Here is a 27507-nt window from a genome sequence, read left to right on the forward strand (position 1 = left end):
CTGGAGAACATGGGACTCGGATGGGACTCCTTCAGGGTGCTGGAAATACCACGTTCTCCAAAGAAGTGGGGGTTCTCAGGTTGTCGGGCCATCTCGCCACAGGCTCTGGGGTGGCGAGCCTACGCCACAACCTTGAGACTGAGCTATGGATGAGGACCAAGGGACAGGCGTGAGGCCCGTGACTCAGAGGACATTCTTGGTGTCGTTATGGAAATGTCTTGGGCAGAAAGGATGAGGTCTCATGGCCGTGGCCTCTGCCAATGGCTTGTGAGGACGGCAGATGGTACGTGCGTGCGTGTGTGTGTGTGTGTGTGTACGTGTGCGTGTGTGTTTAGACACATAGGAAGAGTGCACACCAGTCTGTTTTTGAAGCTACTTCTCTATTCCTCATATAAACTTCCTAAAAATTATTCGTTGGTATACACTGAACAAATTTGAATATTCCTCCACATATTTAAATATTGAAATATATGCCCATTCAGAAGTCAATACCGTGCTCTGAATTTCCCAGGCGGGCCACCCATGTAATCACTGCCCGGACCATGCGTGACACAGAATCTCGTTAGCGCCCCAGAAACCCCCACAGGTTCCCTTCTACCCCCCCCCCCCCGCCACACGCACATGTGCGCGCGCGCGCACACACACACACACAGACACACAGAGAGGAGCCCACTCTCCCGCTTTCTGACCACAGAGATTCGTTTCTCCTTTGTGTACAGACAGATGTCACGTAGGGTGCTCCTCTGTGTCCGGCCTCCCCAGAGACCACGAGCTGTGAGACCCGGAGACGCCGTTGGGCACGGTCGAGGCCCGTTCGTTCCATCGTCACGGGTGGTTTATTGAGGGACCGTCCCCCAGTCTCTGCGTCCGTGCTCCCGTTTGCTGGCGTTTGGGTTGCTTCCGGTTTTATGAGCGGGCTTGAGCTCTTCTTTGGGCGCCCACAGGGGAGGGCAGGAGAGGAGCCCTCGCCAGGCACCCGCCCAATGTCGTTGCACCCATTCGCGCGCCCACGGCAGTGCGTGGGACTCGTGTGGAGTCGCTGGCAGCATCGTTCGTTTCCTAGCCTCCGGCCTAGGCGCGTTCCTCACCTCTGAGGACTGTCCCCGGTCACGGGGGATCTGGGCAGCAGACCAAGGGAAGCAAGCTGGGTGGGCGCGAGCTGCTCCGACCCCGTGTGCACCACCCGCCTAAGCTCCCTGGGCCCCTGTCTGCTCACCTGTGAAAACAATGCCCCAAATGCATGAAGATCTGAACTTGGAGTTGCCGGCCAAGAACATAAAGCTCCTGAAAGACATTCCACAGTCAATCTTTGCTCCATTGACGGTTATCCCAATGGCCATAACAGCCCTGCTTCCCTTCTCCGGACTTCCCTTTATCTTGTCACTTAAAGACCTTGGGACTTTTTAAAAATTTATTTAACGAGAACACTCTATGTGAAAAACAAGTAGGAGGAAGTCCCCAAAAAGGAACCGATCCATGACCCGCAGGGCCTGACCGGCTCTCAGGCCGCAAAGCAGCCGAGTGACTGCTCGGTTCATCTCGGGGCCAAAACAAGGCCATGCTCCCGGCGCTAAGAGCCGGCAGGTGAAGATGAGCCCCGCCGAGCCCGCCCACGGAGGGAAGACGGCGGCAGCGAGGAGCCTTCCGTCCTCCCCTGGAAGAGCGTCGGGCGGGCGCCCCGGGCGGAGCTGGCCACGCCGCGTGCCCGGGAGCCTCCGTGCGGGCGGCCGCCTCGGGCCGCCGGGCAGCGCAAGGCGACGGTTCCGCAGGCCACACGCGGCGCCTGCAGAGCACTGGCCTGGCCCGGTCCCTGCTCTTTTTGTTTTTTTTTCTCGTGGGTCTCGTTTTAAACTTCCGCTCGCCTCGGTTCTCAGCGCTACCCGCCCTGTCTCCGTAAGACGGAGGACGCCGGCGTCGTGTGCCGGCCCCGCCACTCGCTCGTGCGCGACCTCGGGCGAGTCACTAGCCTGCGGCGGCTCCGTTGCCCCATCCGTGGGGCGGAGATGATTCTAGCTCCGCCCTCGTGGGCGCCGGCGAGGCCGAAATGGGTTACCGTACGTCTGCGCTTAGCACAGCGCTCGGCGCTAAGCAGTCCGTGATCGGTGTTGGCTGCTATTTTCATTTGCTGGTGAATTTAGTTGACGTCTCGTGGGACACGGTTCAAAATTTTAAACTATGTGCGTGTAGGAGAATTTTTTTAAAAAGTTGGCCCTTCCGGTCTTCGGAGGTGGGACCGCTCACTGCCGTGCTCTGTCTCGTCCGTGCGGGCAGAAGGACCCACGGTTCCCTTCCCAGGCTGCCTTCTGGCACCTTCCGGCCGCCCGCGCTCCCTCCCTTTACCTGCAGGAGGGAGACGATGGCCTCGGCCCAGGCGCTGCGGTTAGCGCATCCCCCGCTGCGGAGCGCGGCCCAGTGGCCCAAGTTCGCCAGTTGTGCTCTCGGCGGAGCGGCCAGGGGTGGGCGTCCTTTTAAGAAGCTCTTCACGCAGCAGCTGGATGTGCCAGCGTGCGAGCAACAGCCCAGGGAAGAAGGGACAGAGGGCCACACCCTCCGACGGGCAGGAAGGGGGAAAGAAACCGAGGGGGGAGAAGCGTTTCTGTGTCCGGCCCGGCTCCGTTCAGCAGGCCAGGGGCCTTCCACTGGGCGGCTCGGCGCCCGCGGCAAGCGTGTGTGCCACGAAGCCGCGCCCGTTTGGTGAGGCACCCAACGGCCTGGCTGTTAGGGAGAGTGACCCATGTGCCCAGCTGCCACGTGGGCTCCACGTGGCCGAGCCTCCTGGCAGCCTCCCTGGGGACTGGGGGCACTGGTGCCAGTAGAGGGTGAGACTCGGGGATTCTCTGTTCCGATGGGAACCGAGCAGGTTGGTGTCCTGGCTGAGCTGCCCCGAGGCCATGAGCACCCGAGAGCTGGATTCGGCCGTCCTCCTGTGGGCTTGCGCTGCCCGCCAGAAACCGCCAATGCCAAGTTCAGGTCACGTGGCTGCCTCTAGTGGGCACCGACGGAAGCCAGGCCCCTGCCCAGGGCTTTGGTCTGCATTCTTTTTAAAGTTTATTTAAAAATACTTCCGTTTTCTGTAGGCAATACGTTCACATGGTTAAAAAAAACACAACATAAAAAGATATCCCGCAAATTCCTGTTCTCATTTCTGTCCTGCCCGATATTAGTTTTTTCTAGCTTTGTAGAGCAATATTTCTTAACCATCCCCCCCTTTTTTTTTTCATTTTCGCCACCCACCTCTCTCAGCCTCCTTTTTAAACACTTTTTCCCTAATCACTGTACCCATGAAAGGTCAGTCTCATAGAACTACTATGTATCTGTTTAGGGACCGTGGCCCTTCGCAAGGCCACAGATCGTTGTAACATAGTGAAATTTTTTTTGTCCCCAACAAACAGCGTTTGCCTCCTTTGGCAGAGTGACTTCATTCCCTCTTGAGAAGGAGGGTTGTGGAGTTGTTTTAGGTGACTGTGAGGAGACGCCAACACAGATATTCTTATTGTCTCCTTCGGGAGGTGTTCAAGTCATGAGGACAAAGCCCTCCTGGGTGAGATTAGCGACCTCGTGAAAGTGACCCAGCGAAGGTCCCCAGCTCCCCGGGCGGAATCTGCCTGCACCTTGATCTTGGATGTCCCAGCCTTCCAAACTGTGAGGGATGAATGTTTGTCGTCGAAAGCCACCCAGTGGCTTTTCAGTTATAGCAGCCCGAGCAGGTGAGGGCGGCTGCCGCTACTGCAGCAGGGAGTTGGGGCAGAGCTGGGCTTTGAAGAGCCCTGAGTCTGGCTCTTAGCCCTGTGTCCATGTTACCCTGCTGGGCTAATTCAGCAAAGAATATTCAGAGTCTCCTTAGAAACTTGCCAAATCCAGAAGACGACTTGCCTACAGATGAGCCGCTGAAATTTGCAGGAGCTTCTGTTTGAAGATCACTTAGCTGAATTAGTAGCAGGTCCTTGTCCACCTCCCAGGAGAATAAATATCATCGTCGGTGTTTATCCCTAGGAGCATCTGTATTGTTTGCCCCTCTGTCTTCTGAGAACCTCGGTTTCTAGTTGTGCCGCTTTGCTGTCCTTTCACCCCGAAGTGCTGTGTACTTTGCATCGCTGGTTTATGCGAATGTGAGGAGCCGCCTTCCAGACGACTCCAGACCCGTGAGAGCTCAGCCGTCTTTTTAAATTCTGCAAAGCAGATGTTTCCCCAAAGAATGTGCTCTTGCCTTTTGAGGTCAGAAGTTAGCAAACCACAAGAAAGTCCATCCTCAGACTTGCTGTTCACTCATCCCGCATTCCGGAGCAGCCTCTGATCCGCAGAGAGTGGACAAGGCCCAACGGAGGGGAGGGAGAGGGGCATCCTTCGGTGCCATCCGATGGCCCCGCAGTCATCCTCCAAAACCCGCGCTTTTAGCTCGTCTGAGTCACTCGTGCTGTATTCGAGTTCTACCTCCAAATGAGGTTATTCCATCACGATGACAAGCGACTATCCTAGCGAAGGAATAAGGTGGCCCAGTACACAAGACTTACAAGCAGGTCAGCATGAAGGCCCCGCCATGCTTTCGTTCTTACTAGGACCGAGCGCAGATGCCCTGACGCGCGCTCCCTCTCTTAGCGAGCGAGCTGGTCGTGCCGGAGGCTTTGCTCCTTCAGGACGATGTAGCCCCCGGGTACAGGGCTACAGTCCAGATGGGTCTTCACTCATCCCAGACCATAACCCAGGACAAGCCAGGATTCTCGTATTAAAGAATACGTTACTTTCCCCTATCGGCTCTAGCTGTAATTTTTTTTTTTCTCTCTCTCTCTCTCTAGAAAAGTAGAACTTAAAAAGCAGTTTAGTTATTTGAGACCATGAAGTAGATGAGGGACAGTTAATCAGACTTTACATTAATACTAGATTTCTCCCTCTACTCCCTACCTTCTCCCCCGTCAATAAAACCATTTTGGTTAAATAGTGAAGCTTCATTTTTCCAGGAAAAAAAAAAAAAAAAAGAAAAAAAGAAAACACCTTCTTTTAGGAAATAGTCCTGGTTTTACTCCATTCCATAGAATTGAGAATCGGGTGCATTTTGTCTGTTGTCACCTTTGAGTAGAGTTCTAGACTCTTTTCTTGCCCTGGACCCGTTAAACTTTCTTTTAGCAGCAATTTTTTCTTACTTTCTATGCATTCAGAAAAAAAAAAAAATACAAAACGAGGGGTTCTGTTCGTGGGGAACGATGAAACCATTCCCCTGGCTCTCCTCCCTTGAGTTCTTCACACCTCTTTAATTTCTCACTGATCCGAGGCTCTGGTTAAGTGGGGACTGTGCATTCTATCAAGGCTGGGCCGGGGCCTGTTTTGCCCATCCAGGACATTAAGTTACCCGTCTTTTCTCTGGGCGAAGTCAAAGGCAGAGTGAGGGCTGAATTTGAAGGAGTCTGCCCTGCTCCTCAGCAACCGATCTTTCGGGACGACATCTGCCTCGTCCCTTTCAACTGCGGTGAAATGAGATCTGCGGCCCGGCAACTGAAGTGGAGGGCTCCCTGGTCATTTTACCGTGAGCGCTGAGCACCCCGGCTTGATTTCATGACGGGCTTGCCTGTTGCAGGCGGTTGGGACTTAAGTCCCAGGCATTCTACACACCAACAAATGGGTTTCATCTGAAGCCTGTTAGTTCCACCGTCCCAGGAAAGTTGAAAGGACACTCCCTCGTGGGTATTTTTCGAACCTCTGGACAGAGTGGAGGCTCTGTTGCATAAGCCGACAACGTGGAGAACGCCTTTGAAATGTTCCGCAGCCGGTTCTTATAGATTTCTGGACGTTGATGGAAGTTTTGAATTCTCAGCTTTATTGGATGCCTAAAAAAGAATTGACCCAAAGTTGATTAATGCATCCTCTCCACTTCTTACAGATGGATTGAGTTGTGGTCTGCTTCAGCGCTTGGAACAGGGGTGGCCAACTGGTGTTCCATGGGCTGCATTTAGCCTGCAGATATTTTGTTTGGCCCACACAGTATTTAAAAAAAAATATTTGGATTAGATGCCAGTGTTTAAGAACCAGGAGATTGCACATAAAAATACCGATTTCCGGCTTTCCTTGGAAAATTCGAGGATCTGGCTGCCCTGGGCCCCTCGTTCCATATAGCGGCTATCGGGAGTCGAAATCAAGACTGGCCATGTAGAGAGACCACTTCTTCTAGGCGGAGTGCGTACCTGCCCTGGTCCCCAGCGCTCCCTCTGGTTTCCTGAAGGTGACCGGTGTGTCCCTTGCTGTTTACCATCATGTGTGTGCTGCAGTTCCTCGCACGTGGCCGACCTCGCTCCGTCAAGGTTTCTATCTGGACCTTTTAGGCCTATGTATTTGTGACCTCTCCTCTGGAAGTTTCTCTCGCATCCATGGCTGTCTAAGCCAGCACCTGGCACACGGTCAGGGCTTTGGCGCTGTTAGCTCCCTCTGCCGTTCCTCCTTCCCCTTCCTCGTGGCCAGATGTTTAAAGACCCTTAGTGTAGCGTGCACAAGGCACCCGCCCCTCAGCTTCAGCCGTTATCAACTCCTGGCCGATCTGGTTAATTCCACACCTCCGTCATCTGCCACCTCCATTTCATATATTTCGAAGCGAATCCTAGACATCAGAAACCTTAGATGTTAAAACTATAGCATTTCATGTGTAGACTAGTATGTATTTCTAAAAAACAGGATTCTGAAAATAATACCATTAGCATGTATGAAACAGTGAAAATTCCTTAATATCATGAAATATCCGGTGTTTAATCTATCCATGGAACTGAATAGCCCATGAAATATCCCGTTTAAACTTCCACGCATGATTCTTTTATACATATCATAAAGATTTGTTTTCTCTTTTGTTGTATTTTTACTACAGCTCGAATCCAGATTCAGACCAGGCCCACTCAGTACAAGTGGATGGCTTGGTTTCTCAGTCTCTTTTAATCTAGGGGTTCTCTGTCTATATTAAATAGCATAACTTTTTTGGTTTTTTAAATTGTTATTAATATTTTGCAGTTTAGTTGTTGAAAAAAACGGGTCGTTTATCCTGTAAAATTTCTCGTAGTTTGGTTTTTACCACGTATGTCCCCATGGTAAGGTTTAGCATGTTCCTCTGTCCTCTGTATTTCCTGTAAATTGGCAGTTAATTCTAGAGGCTTAATTGACTCAGGTTCAAATGTTTTTTTGCAAGACCGCTTCACGGGTGGTGGCGTATTCTTTTGTCAAGAGGCACGTGATGTCAGGTTGCCTCTCTCTCAGTGATGTCAGTAGCTGTTGATAGTCAGTGCCTAGCTTCATTAATTCACTGGTACATTGAATGCAAAAATGGTGATAGTCTATTTTAATTCTGTCTTCCCTTCCTCTTCTATCAGCTGGAAAACTTCTATAAAGAGAAACTTCCTTTCATTAACAATGGTAGAATTCATATAGAACAAGCAGAATGAATGCTTGATTCTTTCCCTTTACTTACTAGATTTTAAAATAATGAGTTGGTTCATTAACATCCCCAAATGGTGATCAATTAGGGTTTTGTGTGTGTGTGTGTGTGCGTGTGTGTGTACACCATTATGAACTCATATATTTAAGCATAATTGATGTTTTAAGGTTTTAATGGGCTTTTTTCGGGTAGTTTCTTTTGTACTTATCATTGGATGGATCTAAATAATACGACTTCCTCTTTCTTTCCACTGGCTTAGCAATGCTCTTAGATATTCTGAGGCTTCCGGAAAGAAGGAATCCTACATGTAGATTAAGGGTTATATCCCCTACATGTGTGAAGGGAAGTCATAAACAGCTCTTCAGTGCTGGGTGGTTGAGGTGTATCCTTGCAGCATAGAGGAGTCATTAAGTGTCATTTAACAGTAGCTGGAGTTTGCAGGGCAGGGGAAAGTTATGTATCGATTAGGAAGTAGGGAGACGCTTTAACGGAAACCCAAGGTAACGGTATCCTAAGATGATTTCTTTCTCATGTAACAGCACAGGCATAAGCAATCCTGTGCTGATATACTGGCTCCATGGTGCCCCAAGATTAGACTCTTTCCATCTTATTCCACCACTTTTAGGGCGATGCCCTCATCTGTGCTGTCCAAGGTGGCTCCTGGATAGGAGGAGAGGGTGAGGGAAAGGAGAGAGTAGGGTACGTCCCTTCCCTATAAGGGCATAACCTGGAAATCACATATATCCATCATCTGGTACCTCATTGGTCAGAACCTTATCATGTGATTATACAGAGCTGCAAAGGAGGCTGGGAAGTATAGTTTATATATTTGCATTACCCAACCATGTGCAGAGTTAAAACCTGTTATTATGGAAGACAGGGAAGGGAGAATAGATTCGGGTCTGTATAGGAAGATGATCATAATGGGAAAATAGCTCCCAGAAGATTGGCTCTTTTGTATTCTTTCATATTCTTAGGAGTTTATCTATTCCGCAAATATCTGTTGAACATGTCCTATGTGCCAAGTATAATTTTTTAGATCCTGGGGACATAGAGCTATATGAAATAGATGGAGTCCCTGCCTTTATGGAGCTTACCTCCTATCTGTGGAACCAGACAAACGACTAAATAGATCTAGATTATAATGTCAGCTGGTAATAGTACCATGAAAAAGACCTAAAAGGCCTTAAATGTTCACTGATTGCTGATTCTCCCAAAAGCCAGGGAGCTCTTCTCCTCAGGGTCAGTCCAAGAACCCCAAACATTTTTTCGTTACCTTTTTGCTTGAAGCAGCATCTCTCAGACTCAGCACTGGTGACGTCTGGGGCCAGATCATTCTCTGTCCTGGGGACTGTCCGGTGCATGGCAGCATTTTAGCAGCACCACTGCCTCCACCTGCCAGATGCCAGGAACACACAGCCCCCACCCCAGTTGTGACAACCAAAAATGTCTCCAGATATTGACAGATGTCTCCGGGGGGGCGGGGGGGACGGTAGGGAGAATTGCTACCAGTTAAGAGGCACAAGTTCAAAAGATTTAGTGCCCGATTCTGGTGAAAACAACAGCTTTATAATGTTGAGTGCTGACCAAACTATATGTTATTTTTGGAGCGGGGCAGGGTGTCTGCTGTAGAAAAAGGCCAGAGGCCTGTTATTTGCAGACTAGAGAATTCTTAGAACTCTCTGGGTGTGCGAAGCCACCAGGAACTCGTTTCTTGCCATGCACGGTGTATTCCCTGGAGAGTGCCTAGGACAGCGGCTTCAGGGTCAAAAGATGCTGATGAGTAGTCGTCAAGGGAAGCTTGACTTGGGGCCCTGCTTTGCCTGTGGCCTTCGGTGAGGCACCTGTGGAAAGCAATTTATGGTGTCACGTGCCACACAAGTCATGGGGAGAGCTGGCAGTGTGGACGCAGCCTCTTTTAGCATGGCCTTGGCAGGCTGGCTGCCTCAGGAACCCGCCAGGCAGCGCCCTTTCTGGGCAATTTAACTTCCTGGGTCACTTCTGGTCACCTGGTGCCTGTGCATGCGTTCCTTCTTAGAACAGAAATTCACTGAGCACCTACTGTGTGCTGGGCTTTGTGCCAGGTTCTGGGACAGCAGTGAATTCAGGGAAGGAGGCTTCTCCCCCGACAAAGCTTTCTAGGTGGGGAAAATTGTTAATTATAAGTCAACCAATAAAGAATAAGAATTTCAGATAGGACTAAGCCCTCTGGTTAAAATAAAGAAGGTGATGGTAGGGGAGGGAGTGACTTCAAAGGTGGCACAGGGACAGCCCCCCCCCCCAGGAGGTGACCTGCACCTGAGAGGAAGTTGGGGAGGGGATTCCAGGCAGAGGGGACACACCGTGTGCAGAGGGCTGGAGCTGGGAAGAAGCCTGTGTGGAGGGCGGGAAGAGGTCTGGTGTCGCCGATGGTCTGGCCAGGTGACGAGTGAGAGGGAGGTTTTGAGGGTAGGCAGACTGCGCAGGGCCTCGCGGGCCGCGGCCGGGGGTCTGGATTCGATTCTGGGAGGGAATGGAAGCCTCTGGCAGGTGGAAGGTCGCCATTTGGGGGGGTATGTGTGCCAGACCGGTAAGCACAGGAAATAATTAAACTATAATGACAGTCTCTCCTCCTTAATGAGCACCTTAGGAAGGCCGAGACTAATTAGCACCTCCGCATCACAGGCCGAGGAGAAAAGGGAGTGATTTGACTCAGATCACGAAGCTGGAGGCCCGCAGGCTGAGCTGCGGGAGGCTCGTGTGTGAGCTAGTGATGTAGATTCCGTCCGTGAACAGAGCAGACAACGCGTCTTTAACAGGTGCTCGCCGGCTCCAGGCCCTCTGCTCAGGCACCACAGTGAGCCTCAGGGTCAGGGACCCTGGCCCAGGCCTTGGGGGCGCCCTGCTGAATGTGGGGTGCATGCATGCAGGATGCTGATTGCAGTCTCATTCATACCAGCAGATGCCCAGAAATGACCCCAGTGTCTATTAATAAGATATAGCCACACAAGGGAGTACCGAGCATCGGGGAGCAGGAGTAGAAGGGGACCTTTTCCCTTGGATTTTCTTCTTTTCCACATGCATGTATTACTTAGAGAACAACAAAAACTTTGAAGGACACATTTCAAGCCCTAGAAATGACCCTAGACGCTAGTATAAAAAAAAAAAGGGAATGTAGAAATTAGAAAATTCTGAGTTCCTCTTGGGGGTGCGTCTCCCACCATTTAGATGTGTGATCATGCTTCTCAGCTTTGCGTGGCTCTGTTGCGATTTCCTTGCCTCTGCCTCTTTGCCCCGCCGTAACCTACACCCGGGATGCCATCCCCTCCCTCTCGCGCCTTTTGAAATCCGCCCGGCGTTTCGATGCGCGGATAAACTCTTCTTTTCTTCTTCTGAGTCCCGGGGACATGGTCCTCACAGTTGCTGTTTCTCACATACGCCTTTTAGGTGTTCCTATAGATTTTTTCCCTCCGCCGCTCAAGTCCAAGTGTCGGGGTGGCAAGGATTAATGTCTCTGACCGGTGTCCCTGCGCCGGCCTTGCACACAGTAGGTCCTTGACGACACTTGCTAACGTCTCTCCTTGCTCAAAGCCTCTTTCAGCTCCCTGCACATAAGATGCTCCCCAAATCTTTGTGGGATTGAATGGATATCCAGGAACGAAATGGAGATTACACACCGCCTGGGTTTTAAATGACTTAAAGCAATACTTATTTTTAAATAATAGTAATAGCAGCTGATACTTACCTACCAGGAGCTCTTCTAAGACTTTACCATAGTAACTCATTTAATCCTCGCAGCAGCCCTGCGAGGCAAGTACTATTATTATTCTTATCACACAGATGAGGAGACCATAGCCCAGAGAGGTTGAGCAGATATTGCTGTAGACATTCTTTATCGCCGTTTTTGAGGAAGGAGGCCACACATTTCTTTGGGAGTTCAGGAGTATGAATAATAATGATAAAAAACAAAATCTGTGGCACCGATAACAAGGTCTGACAGAACCTAATAGCTGGGGAGACAGCGTGGGTCCTGGAATTCGGGCCTCGGCAGGACAGCTGTGGAGCCTGGGACCGTGAGCTTTACAAAAATCCTGATAAATGTTTAGGAGACTTAGGGTGTGGGTGCGGGGGCAGGGGATGAGGGGCATAGGGTGTTGGGGCGGAGGAAGAGGGCTAAACTTCTAAATGCAGGAAGAGAAGTACAAACATGGAGTGATAAGTGTTTGTAAACATGTCGGCCAGTCACCTTCCACCTTTATAGTGGTGTTTGTTACGCTTACTGTGAGTAGTGGGAGATTTTAGTTGTTTACCATGATCTGGCATGGAGATTCCAGAAGACAAGGTGCCGGGTGCCCTCAGCATCCCGCTGGGACTCTGCGGGGTCTCTGTGAGGGATGCGCATCCCTACCTGAACGGGGTGGGCGGCTCCAGCTGGTCCCCGGGCTCCCCCTCAACGCCACGCCCTCCAGGCCTTGACTGTCCCATGCACTGGACAGACTCAGAGGTCGACGACCAGGCCAGAGCAGGCCCTCCAAAAATGCACTAGGCGCTGGGTACACTAGAAAGCCAGTCTCAGCTCCAGCCAGCAGCACGGCCCAGGCCCTGGCCATGCCGAGCTTGTTGGGACAGCAAAACGCAGTGCCATGGAAACGATTGCGCAACCGCCTGAGCGGGAGGCAGGGCGGCCACCCGCGGCCCAGCCGGGGGCCTCACCGCGCGCCCCTCCCGTGCCCTGTCATGCTGTTGTGCTTGGCCTGGACCCGCTCGGGACGCAGAAGCGCGCCTTTTGCTGGGAGCCCTGCAAGCTCGCTCCCCCTTCCCGTGCCAAGAGGCCAGCACAGCGGGCACACGTGCCCCCATCCCCGCTGCTGCCTTCAGCTCCCTGTGCCTCCTGAAGATAGCATCCCCGGGAGCCCAGCTGGTGGGGAGCAGGAGGCGGCCGGGGACACCTGGGAGCGGGCAGCGGGCTGGCCCGGGCTTCCCGCGCAGTGTCTGCAGCCCCGGCCTCGCCAGGGCTCTCCTGCCAGGGCCTGGCCCGGCCCGGCCAGCGGGGCCTCCCTTCTGCTGTGGTTCCAGGCGTTTCTGGGGGCGGAAAACAGAAACCAGCCCTGTGTTTTCCAGGCTGCCAGGCTTCTGAGAAATTCATGCCTCAGCCTAGGAACTGAAACTGCCTTCTGCCCACCCCTGGCACCTTTCAGAGAAAGGGATTCCTGCTGCCTCCGGGCTGGCTTCCTAGTCTTTCTGACTAGCGAGAAGGTTCTGGGGACGAGCTTTTGCCCCCTCTGCAGTCACCACCCCTTCAGGCACCGGCCCCTCCCCCAGCCCAATGCCCCCAGCTGTTCGAGGCCAGCACTCGGGTGCAGGGGCTCACCCCAGATGGCCTCTTGGTGCATGGCTGTGGCCAGGCCTACCTTGGATGGAGTTTCCTAGAGTCAGACTCTAGATCATGGCTGTGGGGTACCTGCCACTCTGAGTTCTTAGCCTTTCAAGGTCCCCTCAGATGTTCATGGAGGGACAGGAAGGAAAACCATCTGTGTAAAGTAATTCCGGCTGAAATGGACGGCTGCTAAGATCGGAACCCCTCCTGTAGGGGCTTCAAATTTCCAAGAGGGGTTGTCCCTGCCAGTGGGTCTCCTAGGGAGAAATGGGGTGTGATGTTTTCACAGGCATGTTGGCACCTCTGGTTTCTGTTTTGGTAAGTCTGGTCCAAATTTCTTGCACTTTAGCCATTGGCACTCAGCACGCATGCTGAGCGCCTACTACGTGCCAGGCAGAAAACAAGTCAAGGAGCGTTGATTTGGTAACTCGGATTGTGGTCCGTGATGTGGACAGCTGTGTGTAGTTTTGCGTGCGTGTGTGCGCGTGTGTGCACAGAGAGACAGCCCAGGGCCAGGAGCTCGTGTGGGCAGGAGAAATAAATTGGCGTCGTGAGGTCCTCCTTGAACTTCAGTGGTTAACACTGATCATTTCAGGCCTGAACAAAAAAGCTCCTGTCTTTCCCACGAAACCACCCTTGGTTGGCGAGGCAGGAGAGGAGGGCAGAGCGGCTTTGCGTTTGCACCCCGGGACCGCCACCTGCACAGAGATCCTGGCCAGACCGTGCAACTCTGAGCAAGTCCCTTCAGCTCCCCGAGCCTTGGTTTACTAACCTGCAAAGTGGGAACAAAAATAATAACACCTACTCGTGGGCCTCGTGAACGTGGAGTGGCCAATGCACGTAGGGTTTTTAGGACGGAGGAAGGACTCGCCAGCCGCCAGCATCGTTTATCGACACCTGTGACCCGACAGGTACATTGACAGGAGCTGGTTGCTTCCAGGTTTTCCCCCTTTGCTATTGCGGATGGTGCTTTCTAGAATGTTCTGTCTCCTGGGGCACGCACACAGAGGAGTTTCTGTAGGGTTGTACCTAAAGAATGAATTGCTTGCTCACTGGGCGTGCACACCGGCCACTGCCATAGACAATGCCAAGTTGTCTCCCGAAGCAGTTACTCCAGTTTATGCTCCCAGCAGCAGCACAGAACCGACCGTGTGGCTCTCTCCCCCACCCCCGGTGTTTGACACTGTAACGTTTTTAGATTGTTTTGCATAGCTCGTGTGTGAAATAGCATCTTTAGATGAACAGAAGCTTTTCACGTAATTAAATTTATTTTCAGGAAGGCCCGAGCTTTTCGAGTGTCGTTTGGGACGGTGCTCCCTAAAATGTGTCATCGGTCTGGCAGGATCGGTGTCACTTGGGACCTTGTTAGACGTGCAGATTCTCCAGCCGCACCCCGAGACCTGCCATAGCAGAAACTCAGAAATGCTGGGTGGGGAGGGGACAGGCGGCAATTTGCGCTTTTACAAGCCTTCCAGCAGGTGACTCTGAGGTCCTTGGGTCTGCAGTACTGGTGTTGGAAATTTTTCTACACTGATGTCATAAAGAGCTTCTTCTGTATTGTCTTCCAGATGTGGTTCAGTCTTACCTTTCACACTTCAGTTTGCAGTCCACCTGGCATTGATTTTTGTGCATATGTGTGTCCAGTCTGAGGTTAGGTTCTAATTTCATTGTTTTCCATGTGGATAACTAGTGGTCCAGGCCACCTGTCGAGAAGTCCATGGCTTCCCCACAGGCCTATAATCCACCTCAATAGAAGCGCAGGCCTCTTCCTGGTCTCTCGGCTCCGTCCCACAGATGGGTTTGTCTGTCCCCAGCAGTAATTCTCAATTACAGCGGCTTCGTAGATCGTCTTGATTTCTGGTAGGTTTGGCCACCAGCTTGTTCCCCAGAAGGGTCATGGATGTTCTTGGCTTTATGCTTTTCTACGGACATGTTAGAGTCAGGTCTCAGGCTCCACAGAATGATGTCAGATCTTTACCTCAACCTTAGCTCGTTGAGTCTGTAGCTCAAATGGGGAAAAATGGACAATGTAGAGTATTGAGTTTCTGGTGGGTCTTTTTCCCCCCTAAAATCCGCTCAAGTCCACCTTTCATAACAGAGGTAAAACACAGAGCCACCTCTCACAGGGGCTTGCTGTCATTCCTGGCCACCAACCCTGCCTCATGGGCTGGGATGCCACCTGACGAGCTCACGGTGGCCCCACGACCCTTCTCCCCCTCGAAGCTTGGCAGCTCAGCGGCTACTGCTCAGGGTTGGGATGATGGTGACTTTAGTTGGAAAGGCTGACCCTCCCATCTCTAAGCGCCTCCGGTTTAAAAGCTGCCTCCTGCTAAGTAACGTCTTTTCATGGGCGATTTCTAGCCACATCCCAGCTGGTGTATGAAACGGGCCCAGGACAGAGTTGTTCACAAACGGAGAAATGATCTCTGCCCCGTTAAGTCGGACGGAGAGGAAAACCAAGGTTTGGGGTTCCAGATCCCACCGCCCTGCCCATTGGTGGAACGGCTTAACAGTCCCACTGTGTGCTCTGCTTCAGGCTAGGTGCTCTAGGGGGACCCTTCTGAGCCAAGACTCCACTGGTCAGAGGGGGCCCCACGCGGGTGACAGTGTGACCAGAAGCTCAGAGGTCCTTGCAGAGCATGACTTCTCGCCTTCTCTCGGGATCGGCTCTGCAGAGACAAGCATCTCATCACCCCACGTCTTGCCACGACGAAGTCAACGCTTGGTTGCCAGTCCTCAGAAGCCACAGTGGGTTCATCTATTTGTCCCTTCTTTCACTTATCCATCCATCCATCCATCTAACAGATATTTGTTGTCCGCGGTTGAGGACACCGCAGTGAACGCACAGGCTCTGCCTTCACTGAGCTCGTAGTCTACACCGAAAGGATGGAACCGTGTAGAGCTAACGGCGACGAAAGAAGGCCGAGCCGGGCGGAGGGGAGCGGAGAGTGGTGGGTGGCGGGGAGGCCCGCCGTTCGGTAAGGGGCGCATTCCAGAGGAGGTGACGTTTGAGCAGAGATCTCAACGAGACAGCCTTGCAGATAGCTAAGGAAGACACATCCTGGGTAGAAGGAGCAGCAAGAGCAAAGGCCCTGGGGTGAGACTGTGCGTGGTGTGTTTCGAGCGTAGGGAGGAAGGCTGCGGGGGAGTAGAGGGCAGAGAGGAGGGAGGAGTACGTAACCTTCGACCTTAAAGGACTGGCCTTTCCTGAGGCCAGGTGAGATCCCGGGTCCCAGCGGTGTGTCGGGCTGGCGGGTAGAAATCCATCAAAATGGAATTCTGAGTAGGAGGCCAGTGAGTATCCCCGGCACCCAGGCTCCTGCCATGGGTGGCCGTGCTCCAGCAGCCAGTCACCCGCCACCCTCTGGGATGACCCGATTTCCCTATGAGACGGGCCCCCGGCCATGGAGGTTAAGATGGTTGTACTTCTATGGAGAGAGGGCGCCTTACATGCCCTGCAGAGGGGCCCCCAGAGCCCCATGCCAGACTCAGACCGACACCACAGCAAGGCTCGGGTTCCCTTGGGTCTAGAAACATAGGTTGCTGGTGGTTTTGAGGGGCATGAGTGTAAACTTTCCTCCTCTTTGGGAGAACATTGCCCACAGAAGTGAGACGAGAAGCCTCCAGTCATACCTGGGGAAGCCGCCGTCCCTTTCTGAACCCCAGGCCTTGGCGCTAGTCCAAGTCCTGTGATGCACTGGTACCATCTCACCTGTTAGGTGTGTGCCCCAGGCTTGGCATCATGGTCCCAAGACGGCCAAGCCTCTCTTTGCTTCTTAAATCTCATCCCCAGGTTAATCAGAGCAAACAATGTGAATTTTAGCTCACCTCCCTTTTCTCTCACATGCTATATGGGTGATTTCTGCTGTGGAACCCTGATAAAAGCTAGGGTCTCCCAAGCACTTCGTTGTTTACAGTTGTATTTGAAGAGGCAGTTTTTGGCTGCCAGACAGTAATCGTAGAATAATTCCCATTGGTAGGTCGCTTGAACCACACTCTGTAGGTTTGAACCAGGCTCTGTACTGAGTAGCTGTCTAACCTGGGTGTGTGACTTAATCTCTCTGAGCCTCAGTTTCAGCATCTGTAAGATGGGGGACAGTCACTACTCGCTTCATGGGAATACTGTGAGGATTAAATAAATATATGTAAAATGCTTTATAGAAAGTGCTATATAAATTAATCGAACGACGATAATTCTATCAGGAAGTTTCATCTACAACTAAAAAAACCAGCCGACCATAAGAGGCTTAGCCAAAAGCAGTTCATTATTTCGAACATCACGGGAGGCTGGGGCGGGTGGGGGGAGTTTCCGGGCTGGTGCAGCTAAGCTGTTCCGTGATGCCTTCCTGACCCGGGACCGCCCCCAACCCCGCCTTCCTTGAGTGACAGCAGCATCTTACCCACCGACACCCAGTGACCTCGGCAGTGCCGAGCCTCACCTCCTCCTGCTCTGATGTCGGACGCGGGCTCTCCCGCACCTTCCCCCAGCACCTCCGTCCACGCCGACTCCCCCGAGGTCTCTTCAGTCAGATCTGCGCCCTGTCTGCACCCCGTCTGATCCCCAGCCGCAGAGGTCTGGGAAGCAAGTCGTGGGCACCTGTGGCCTTTTAGATTCCCCGGGAAGGACAGGCCGTCGGCCTTTGGGGACGCTGCCCCCGGGGCTGGCGCAGGAGCCCCGCTGCGCGGACACGAAGCCCATGCCTCCCCTCCCTGTGCGCCCACACCCCACGACTGTGCCCGCGCGGCCCCGCCCCGCGCCCCCTGCTCCTGTCTCTCCCTTCGCCCCCCTTTCCCTGCCCCTCCCTGCGGTGGTCCTATTCACGGCCCCGTCTCCTAGCTCTGTACCCTGAAGGCCTCGGGAAGCAGACTGGCCAGGAGGCTCGTGGAGGGGGCGCTCGCGTGGGTGACGGGGGCTCACTGGCATGGCCAGGGTTGCACGGCTCCCATTCTGCCATGGCCCCCTCGGGTTCAGCTACTGCCAACAGCCCAGGGGTTCAGACCGACGCCTAGAGACCGTCGAAAGCCAGACCTGCCGGCGAAGTCTGGTTAAATCCCATCAGTTAGGGGTCTGCGATCCCTTTGTTCTCTCGACCATCCCTCCATGAGATTTTTACTGAGCACCTACTAGGTGCCGGGCTCCATTCCGGGTGCCGGGGACGCGCGTGGCATTGAATGAGAGGTGAGGTCCCTGCCCTAGCAGGGCTATTACAGCCTAGCGAGGGGCTGACGTTACCATGTCGTGGACTTCAGGATGCAGGGTCCTCGTAGCCCGAGCCGTGCCATGCTCGCCCCCGAACCGGGGTCCGTTGCCATGGTAACCATGGCGCGGCCAGACGGCTACGTCCATCGGGGATCCGTCTAATGCTAGGCTTCCGTGAGTGCCGGCACGTGCTAACGGGACTGTCGGTATGTCACGGAGGAGACGGTGCACGTGACGGCCTGGAGCCCACACAGACGCTGCCCGCCGAATGTCGCTCCGTCAGCCTGGGCCACCTGCGCTCTGGGAGCCGCGGCCGTGAGCGCGCCCCTCCCCCTCCTGCCCCCGTCATGGCCTCAAGGAGCGGCTCCCGGCTCCCTGCCCGCGGGCACTGCTCTCCTGGCCCCTCGATGGCGTGTGGATTCCGAGTCGGGGATCATGGGGGCTGACGAGGAGGAGGGCTTGGGGGAGGTGCCGGGAGGAAGCCGAGTTCGGGGATGTGCCCCGTCTCGCGCTGCTTGTCCGGAGCAGGACGGATGTGTGTCCCTGGAGACGAGCTCAGAGCAGGCCACCTCCTCCTGCCACCTGGGAGCTTGGCGCCTTTTTGGCTGCGAGCTCATCGCCTTCACCCCCGGCCGGCAGCATGCCCCGCGAGCCGCCTCCCAGCTCACACCTCGGCTTCTTACTCGAAACCAGAGCCTCGGAACTGCCATGTTTACTCATCCCGAGAGCTGGGGACAGTTCGGGACGTGGCATGGGGCATTCTTCTCGTAAATTCCGAAGCCTTGCTGGTAAGGCGTCTGGGTGGCTGGGTGCTGGGCGGGCCTGCTGCCTGGGCTGGCTTCCGGAGGCCTCCGGCTTGCAGAACGCTGGTGCCTCAGAGGGCTGCTGTGCATGTCGCTGGCCCGGGGCAGCCAGTGCACCGTGCAGGGTGGCCGGGGCGGGGGCCCCCCTTGGCAGGATGTGAAAACGCATCTCTGAGAGCACGGCTGGCTTCAGATCCGCCCACTCTCAGAATGCAGAAACGGCCCCCGAGGTGAAAGTGCTTCGGCGACAGGAGGTGCCCCGGCGGTCCAGGCAGTCCTGCCCGCGGCACGTTCCCCGTGTGGTGGGCTCACACACATTGACCACAAGAACACGAGCGGCTGCGCACACAATGCTTGTTAGCTTGGCAGGTGCTTGCCGGCTGGAGCCGTTGCACGTCTGAGATGCTCATCACGATACCCATTTCGCGGATGGTCGGCTCACGTTCCCTCGGCACACGTGGGGTGCTCACGGTGTGCCAGACGCTGAAGCCCCTGCCACGTGTCGACTCCTCGCTTCCCTCTAAAATGGTCAGGAACAGTTACTGGCCACTTTTTACAGGGGAGGCACAGAGAAGGCGGGGGCTTGGCTCAAGTGCATGGCAGGACGTGGCTGACTAGGATTCGAACCCCAGCAGTCCGGCTCCCAACAATGTGTTTTCTCTGTGACTCTGCCCTGGGGGGGGGGCGGGGGGCGAGCCCCTTACCACTGAGCTCAGCCCCTGCACTGAGCCATCCGTGGCCCCATCCTCAGAGACGTACAACCTTAGATACGGAAAGGCTGCATTCGTGAGGTCAGGGCAGGGTGGAGAATGGAGAAGGGGCCGTTGGCTGGAGGAACTCGGGCAGCACTGACGCTGGGTGTGGACACAGAAGCAGGGTTCGAGTGCACAGCAAAGATGGGGGTGCCTTCCTGGCGCAGGGCCAGACGGCCCGAAGGTGTGGCAGGGGGGCCAGGGCCGTGGCAGCAGCACCCGCACTTTGTGCGAACCCTGCTGCAGACCAGCAGTATGACCTTGGGCAGATCACTTCGCCTGGGTTGTAACCTTGCAACCTGGGTCACTTTGCTAGCAGATGCCCACCGCGTGGAGCTATTGGAGAGGAATGTCCTTTGGCGGAACAGTGCCTACAGGACTGTCTCAGCTCAGGACGCCGTAACAGAGTGCCACCGACTGAGTGGCTTCAACAACAGAGATGGATTTTCTCCACAGTTCCGGAGGCCGGAAGTCTGAGATCGGGGTGCCCGCATGGTTAGGCTCTGGCGAGGGCCCTCCTCAGATGGACGCCTTCTCTCTGTGCCCCCACGTGGCAGAGAGACAGAGGGCTCTTTCATGCCTCCTCTTCTGAGGGCACTAATCCCACCAGGATGCCCCCCCCCCATGGCTGGATACAGCCCTAATCACCTCCCCACGGCTCCAACAGCAATTCGGGGGACACGATTCAGTCTATAACAGGGGCCGTATGGGTGGAAGTTTTCGTCAACAGGATAGGTCAGGGGTTATGGCTCTGTCTGCATGTCCTGGGAAAGTTAATGTATTTTAGGGGTGCCCGGTGTAATGCCACACACGCACGGTCCTTTTTGGTCACTCCGGGCAGTCTTTGAGTTGAGAGCAATGATGTTGGAGCTGGATCTGTGTATCTCTGGACCAGGTGGAATTTCTTTCCAGACAGCTCGTGGCTTCTCTTGCCTGTGAGCTTAGGAGGGGTGGGCTGGGTGGCCCAGGCCTTCCCTGGTTTATCTTGCTTTTACTCACGCTGCAGGCCTTTGGCTGGACCAGGAAGGTGGAGGCTGTTTGGCCCTGCACCTGCCCTCTCCCTCCCCCAGGACGGTGGCCAGCTAGGTGGGCTCGCCCAAGGCTGGGCCCCATGCTGAGGGCTTGCCAGGTGCACATGTGGACAGGCCCACACGCCCAGGCAGCTGCAGGTCAACCAGTTCTCACACCCGCGGGACTCAAGAAGGAGACAGACGTGGTTGGAGTCTCTGGGGGTGCAGGGGAAATTTGAAGACTTAAGACAGATGGGAAGGTGTTGGAGAAGGGAACATGGAGCGGTTAGATGCCTCCTTACGGCACAGGCTTCTGTTGGGCTCAGGAGACGAGTGAATGTGTGTGGTTGTCTTTTTGGGAAGGTTGTGCTTTGAGCTGGTCACGACATGTGGGCGAGGGCACAGAATGATCTAGGAGGCGAATTTATGGGATGGTGAGGCAGAGGCTAGGCCGGAAGATTCGATAAATATCTAGCGAACCCCTTCTAAGCAGCAGGGGCCATGCTGATTTTCGAAGGAAAGGTCTCGTGGGGCACACCGGGGGGTTGGACCTCTTCCGAGAGGCCACAAGGACGTTTTGTGCTGTTTTGTGACATGAGGAAAGTGGCTGTGGATGGAAGAGTTTCTTGCTCCTCCAGACTTCCACCTGCTGACCTACCCGAAGCGTCTGACCCGCCTCCCCCAGCCTCAATTCCATCTTTCATGCGCGAGCGAGAATAAGTAAACTCAAATACCTTAACATAAATGTTTGGTGAATCGCTCCAATGCAAAGCAGAAAGATGGCTTCTCGAACAGTTAGGTATTTATTTTATCATCTCATTTGTGGTCACAGGCTGCTGTGTGGGTTTGGATCACTGTTTCTTTCCAGAGTCTCTGATTGGATGTAATAATAATTATTTTTTCTTTTGTTTCTCTTTTGTTTAAAAAAAAAAAAAAAGGCAACAGTTTATTTTGCAGTGCTTTGTGGCTGAGGCCGCTCAGCAGAGTTTTGGGGTCAAGGTCATGACTAAACGGCAGAAGGACAAGGAAGCCAGCCATGGTTTGTTTAGAGCGCTTTCCGGCCTGTGGTTGCTGCCTTCGAGCTGTGTGGTTGCGCGATAGGAGAGGTCCAGCCTGGCTGCGTGCAGCCGCAAGAAATTCTGCTGAACTGGGGAACAGGACTGGGCCGAGGGGCGAGCGTGCCTCCGGTCTGAGTTTACACAGTCGCCGAGTCCTTCCTCGTTGGACGGCTTGGCTTGGAGGCAGTCCAGGCTGTTTCTCCCTCGTTTGCGAGCTGATGTGTAAGTGCGGAAAGAGTGGAGAATGGATAAGGCGGTAGCATGTTCTGTACCCGCTGGGAGGTACATCAGTATCTTCACTATAGGACCATCGGACCGAATGCACCTTAGAGCAGCCTGTCGAGCTCCCAGCAGCTCATGACACAGGTGCACACAGGTCACTCCACCAGATTCCATCTCACTGAACCACGCACGTCTGGGCTGTCAGAGGCCTGGAAGCTGGCGGTGTATTTTGTCAAGGTGACAGATTCTTGGGTCTGTGTTTTCGCCTGTCACGGCTGTATTTCTCTGTATTTTATTTGTCGACACCTTATGCTTTCATGTTAATTATCGGTGTTGGTTAATCGGTGAACCATTTCCAATCCGTAAGTGAAATTATCATCTCATCCACAAGACCAGTGGGATGATTCACTGATCTGTGCCTAGGGTTGTAAAAATGCAACATCGCTGTGTAAGTCTTCAGCTATAGTGTCAAAGACCACCAGGTGGGGCAGTGATTCTAGGACCAGAGGCCTCCCTCCCTGCCATACATACTACTAGGCGCCATCAACAAAGACCAACCTGTCTTTGGGAGGGGTTGTTGGTGTCACCTAGCATACGGTGACTCTAAACACTGGAGCGCTGAGGCCTGATCTTGGGGCCGTTCCTGGACAAGTCATTCTGTGTTTCTCCTCCTCAGTAGCTTGACCTGAGAAACGGGCATCACAGCACCAAACCCCGAGACAGTTGTGAGGGTGAAATGAGGCACGTGAACTGCCACCCGAGGACCGGGGTGGTTGCCGGTGGTCTGGGGCTTGCGCTGAATTCTGCATCTTGGCTGAATTGAAACAGGCCCTTCCTCTGGCCCCAGTTGCTTGTCTTCCACCAAGAGACAAAGAGCGAAACTTCATGACTAAACAGGAAGCTGCACCTCAAAAGACCACAGACAAACCGATCGGTTTGATGCTTAAAAAATTCTCTGAACTCTGTTGACAAGGGGCAGGGAGTGGAAATAGAGCAGGCTCAGCTTCTTTGGGACTGGCCTTTCGAGTCCACTGAGACTCACCACAAGCTGGCCAGCTGGTGTTAAGAGCCCGGCGCCTGGGGTTCTACCTTGATTCAAATCGCTGCTCCAAGGGCATGACCTTGGAATGTGCCTGGCACCTGATAACCTACTAAGTGCTACTGGAACGGGTACATATGGATAAAGTGAAAATGTTTTAGCCATTAGAGCAGCTTTGGAGCTGTTTCCGCACCCCCCCCCCCCCCCCCGCCAGGAGTAACAACTGAGCCAAACGCTCTACCTTACGTTCCAGTGGGATCCACCCTGCTGTTGAGCAGGGACCAGGAGGCCCAGCACAGAGGCGGGGTGACAGGTGAGGTACCAGTGGAGGGATCTAGGCAGGACACGGCGGAGGTCTGAGTTCCCGGAGGTGTTCTGAGGGTAGGTCCAGAAGCGTTGGTGTAAGTTGGGGATGCGGGCTGTGACCAAGGCTGGCCCGAACCACCGGAAGGAGGGCGTGTGCTTCCTACAGTGGCAACAAGTAGAACAGAGCTGTTTTTCAGAGGGGTCGTAGGGGTGGCGGTGAGTTACGAGATTGGTTTTGGTCACGTCTGAGACGCCCAGTGGGCAGTTCCGAGTCTGAAGTTCAGGGATGAGGTCTGGAAACAATAATTTGGCCACTGTCGGGGTAGAGGTGGTATTTTAAGGCCCTGAGTGAGCTGGCAGTGCCTTCTGTTCTTGGGTTTGGAAGAAGCCAGGGCGTAGCAGAGACAGGCGGACACAGTGAGGGCCCTGCCTGAGGGCCGCAGCCACCTGGAATTTCGCTCCAGGAGATGGCGTGGCCTGAGACGCACGGTCTGAGCTGTTTCCAGCGGTGACTGAGGAGGAGCTGGGACGTGGTCATTTCATTCTGAGCTGCATGCAGCTTCGGAGCCACCCCAACCAGACCCCAGCAAGCGAACCTTCTTGGAGCCCAGCGGTTGGGAGTTCGTTCGGGCCTGGAGCTGCTGAAAAGGCGCTCCCCGAGTGTTCAGTGCCTCGAAGATGAGATTTCAGGGTGTTTGTGGCTCACCTTGAAAGAGCATCCTGGTTGTATCTAATGATGCTAACAAAGAGGCATCTGGTAAAAACCGGATCACTCCCTGGAAGAAATTCATCTCAGAAAATATGTCTAACTCAGGCTCTCAGAATGGACCCTGGCTTGTCGTTTGGCCATGTAAAGACAGATGGAAACAGGAAGTGTTTTTGAAAGCTGTAGCTATTACGCAGCTATAGAGGGGGAGATTATTGTGATTTAAAATTGAGAAAATGTGATATAATCGAAAGGCTTGTGAGGCAGACTGCTCACGGCTCCTTTTAAGTATCTTCTGGGCTCTGCTTGGGGAGGGGGCTGTGAAAATAGAGCCTTTATTTCTCATTGTTGACTGAAAAAAATAGGAAGAAAAATAGGAAGAAATTCTTAGGAATTTGCATGCCCGATGAGGTCGTTATTGCTGGTAAGAAGAAAACGGGGTCAAGTTTAGCATACATGACAGCCAGAAGGAGGGTTAAATTTGAGTAAATCCCTCATGAAATTCTAATATCCTTTGACTCCAGCGGAAGCTAGCTTTTAAAATTTTATCTCGCTAGTTGGCCATGATTTGAAACTTTGTGACATAATCAGTTTTGTCTAGCTTAAAAAAAAAAAAAAAACCCAAAAAACCAAAAACCCATAATCTTGCTGATGCACTTCGATCTCAGAGATTCCCATTTTTTGCCCAAAGTCCCTCATCTCAGCGATTATCACCCTGGTTTGGAGCGAATTCTGGCACACGTATTAAGATGACACTGAATTTGGGCGTAAATTACAGCAGAGGGTTCAGTTCTGTCCTGGATTCTGAGTGGCCCCAGGTTAAGAGATATTCATTAAATGGATAATGTTAGCGTGAGTTAGAAGATGACTTTTTTTCTTCTTCTCAAAAACGGTTTTGCAAATCTTTTTCAGAGCTGATAGACACACACCTTAGCTGGATACAAAACATATTATGAAACAGAATGACTGTGATCTTTGATCCGAGAAATCAAAGTTAAAGGTAACTGATATCTTCTGCCTCTCCTTTTGTTTTCCAGCTGTGTGTTTCCTTCACTTGATTTTTCGTTTTCTTTTTTTAGTAAAAGAAAACTTTGCGACCTGAAGTCCATCCTCACAGACACTGCTTCCTGCTCTTAAGGGCTGGTCCCCAGCGCTTTACGTGGGGACATCCCTGGGATTCTCTGAGTCTGTGAGGCTGGAGCTCAGGGCTGGGGAGGGGAGGAGGCTGGGGCTCTGGGAATTTGCATGCTCTCCCAGGGGCCCATCACCCTATCCCAGGAAGAATGCAGCTATGTCGTGTTCCTGCGTTTGCAAGTTTTCCTGCCCCGTACCAGCTCCTTCTGGGTTCGGTCCACTTGGCTTGGTGTATCCAGCTAGGGCCAGGCACATCGTCAGTGGCGGGAGGGAGACAAGGCAGTAGATCAGAAAACTCAGGAACCTACTTTTGAAGCTGACTGTGCTGAGGTCATTTCCATTCTTGATCTCATCAACTCAACTCCCCGGGGCTCGGGTCCAGGGTGGAGCTGTGGTTTTCTGGCTGAGCTCGGCAGAGCCGCTCATTGAGCTGCAAGCAGTAGGTCCACCTGCATGGACTTTGGATTCCCGGTGGCTTGCACCCCTCCGGCCATCTCCCCCGCTCGCGGGGCTGTGGCTTTCGAATGGTCCCTTTGTCAGTGAAAGTGGGGTCACGACCTCCGAGGCCAGACCCGGAAGTCCCCAGAAGCATCGCACCGCGGGCCCGCTCTGAAAACACGGTAGAAAGAAGCCTCGGTCAGATGCCGTGTCTGTTAGCACCCGCGGCGGCGTGCGCGCCCCGGAACCAAGTTCTCCCAGCCTCTGGGAGGCCCCTGCTGAGATGCCTCTTCCCAGCGGCCGCAGGGACCCTCGGGACGGGCGTTTCCTCTGGCACGTTCTCCTCCATGACCGTCACACACTGTCAGCAGGCAAAGGCAACGATAGGACTAGCGAACGTTTGCTGGATGCCCACCCGATGTCGGACTCCCTCTCAAGGGCGTTGCGTCCCAGGAGTCAGGATGACAAAAGGACAGCTGAAAACATCAGTGCTGAGAGCGTAGCCACTTAGAAAAACAAAAAAGGCCTTTTTAAATGCGCTTCTTCCCGCCCTGGCGGCAACGGGTCCTGAGCTGCATGGCCTCAGAGGGGACTTAGGGCCGCGAAACACCTCTTCGGACCCCACGCACATCTGTGGGCCCATCAGGGGCTTTTTGTCCTTGTCACCACGTCTCTAAAGTCTGGCCTGGCCGCTCTGGAAAGCTCATTGCCAGGCTCCACCAGGGCGCGTAGAGACGGCCAGGAGGGGAAGAGAGGTGAGGGAGTTACTTAGCCAGCAAGAAGCAGGGCCCCGGGACAGCTCTGTGCTCAGAGCACAGATCATTCCGGTTTCGATCCCATAGTCACCGGAAGGCTGATGGCCGCCTTTCCTCCTCCGCCCTTTCCACGTGCCAGTGGGGACAAACAGGCCTGGTGCCCAGGAAACACTTCGGGCCCTGGAGGTCACTCTTGGCTCCGAGTCGTTTTCCACGAGCAGTTGGAACTGAAGGCGGAAGCTCCCAGAGAACACGTCATGTGATTTCTGGGCCGGCCATCTCATCTTGCCCCAAGCATAGGTTTCGAGAATGAATTCAGCAAGGCACCGTGGGACGAAGGAGAGGGTGGTGGGCAGGCCCTGCACCCCTGTTGGCTCTCAGACTCTATGACTTGACCTGGAGCATGCAGCCTCCCCGGCTCCCATCCAGGCTTGAGTGTCTTTCTGGCCATGGCCTGTGGCTGGCCCCGGGCTCTCGTGGGCACTCACGTGGTCTAACCAGAGTGCAGAAAGCATGCTTGAGGTTTGGGACAGAAGCAGGATGGGGTCTCTCCACTCCCTTCCTGTTGCTCCTTTCTCAGGGGATTAAGTTCCAAAGTCAGCAGTTAAGGAGACAAGGCCCGGAGTCAGAAACCCTTGAGAGGCTCTTAAATTGCACCTAAAAGCATATGTGTGGTTTTCTGTGTGCAACGCTGAGCAGCCATTCCTCTGCAAGATGAAGTTCGAGAACCTCTGAGCTCAGCTAAAAGGACGAAGTCAGCATGCAGGTGTCTGGGCCCTCAAGTGAATCAGAAAATTCCTGGGGCAGAGTGGGATGCTCACAGAATTCAGTTTTCAGAAATTTAACACTAAGTCAACCCAGAATTGCTTGATGAACAAACAGGACTAGTAAGAGGCGTTGGCTTCCCCAGAATGTCACCCCCAAAAAGTAGATGAAGAAAACACTTTGCTTTCCTTTTTCTCGTTGCCATTGGTATATACTAGGGGTCATTAAATCACATCTTAGACCAAATCTGGACCCCGGCCTATTTTGATAAAGTTTTATTGGTACACAGCCACGGCCACTTGCTCACACATTGTCTATGGCTGCTTCCAGGCTACAGCAGCAGCTGAGCAGTTAAGGTGAAAATATTTTTATTGGCCCTTTACAGAAAGTTTGGTGGCCCCTTGTATATTCCCCATATATCCACAGCCATTTATCGGAATAGTTATGTTTTCTTGATTTGTAACACCTTTAAATACAAATGACTTTTTGTCATGTATACTGAAAATGTTAGATTTATTTTTTGGAGTTTGAAAGAGAAAAGTGCATCATTTCTCTGTA

The 27507-nt window shown here is 53.4% G+C and overlaps 1 protein-coding gene across 6 annotated transcripts in view; it reads left to right on the forward strand.

The window, feature by feature from the left end:
• Nucleotides 1-27507, forward strand: part of NFATC2 (nuclear factor of activated T cells 2) — a 143195-nt gene that overhangs the window by 106734 nt on the left and 8954 nt on the right. For 3 of the 6 annotated variants that reach the window (XM_036229284.1, XM_036229280.1, XM_036229281.1), the window contains exon 10: nt 24770-24857. The exons of the other annotated variants lie outside the window; for them this stretch is intronic. In XM_036229284.1, the coding sequence (XP_036085177.1) occupies nt 24770-24813 (44 nt within the window). In that variant the 3' untranslated portion in view covers nt 24814-24857. The remainder of the gene's footprint in view (nt 1-24769; nt 24858-27507) is intronic. 6 annotated transcript variants of the gene reach the window in all.

Source organism: Rousettus aegyptiacus, unplaced genomic scaffold, assembly GCF_014176215.1.
Source record: "Rousettus aegyptiacus isolate mRouAeg1 unplaced genomic scaffold, mRouAeg1.p scaffold_m13_p_12, whole genome shotgun sequence".
Taxonomy (NCBI): domain Eukaryota; kingdom Metazoa; phylum Chordata; class Mammalia; order Chiroptera; family Pteropodidae; genus Rousettus; species Rousettus aegyptiacus.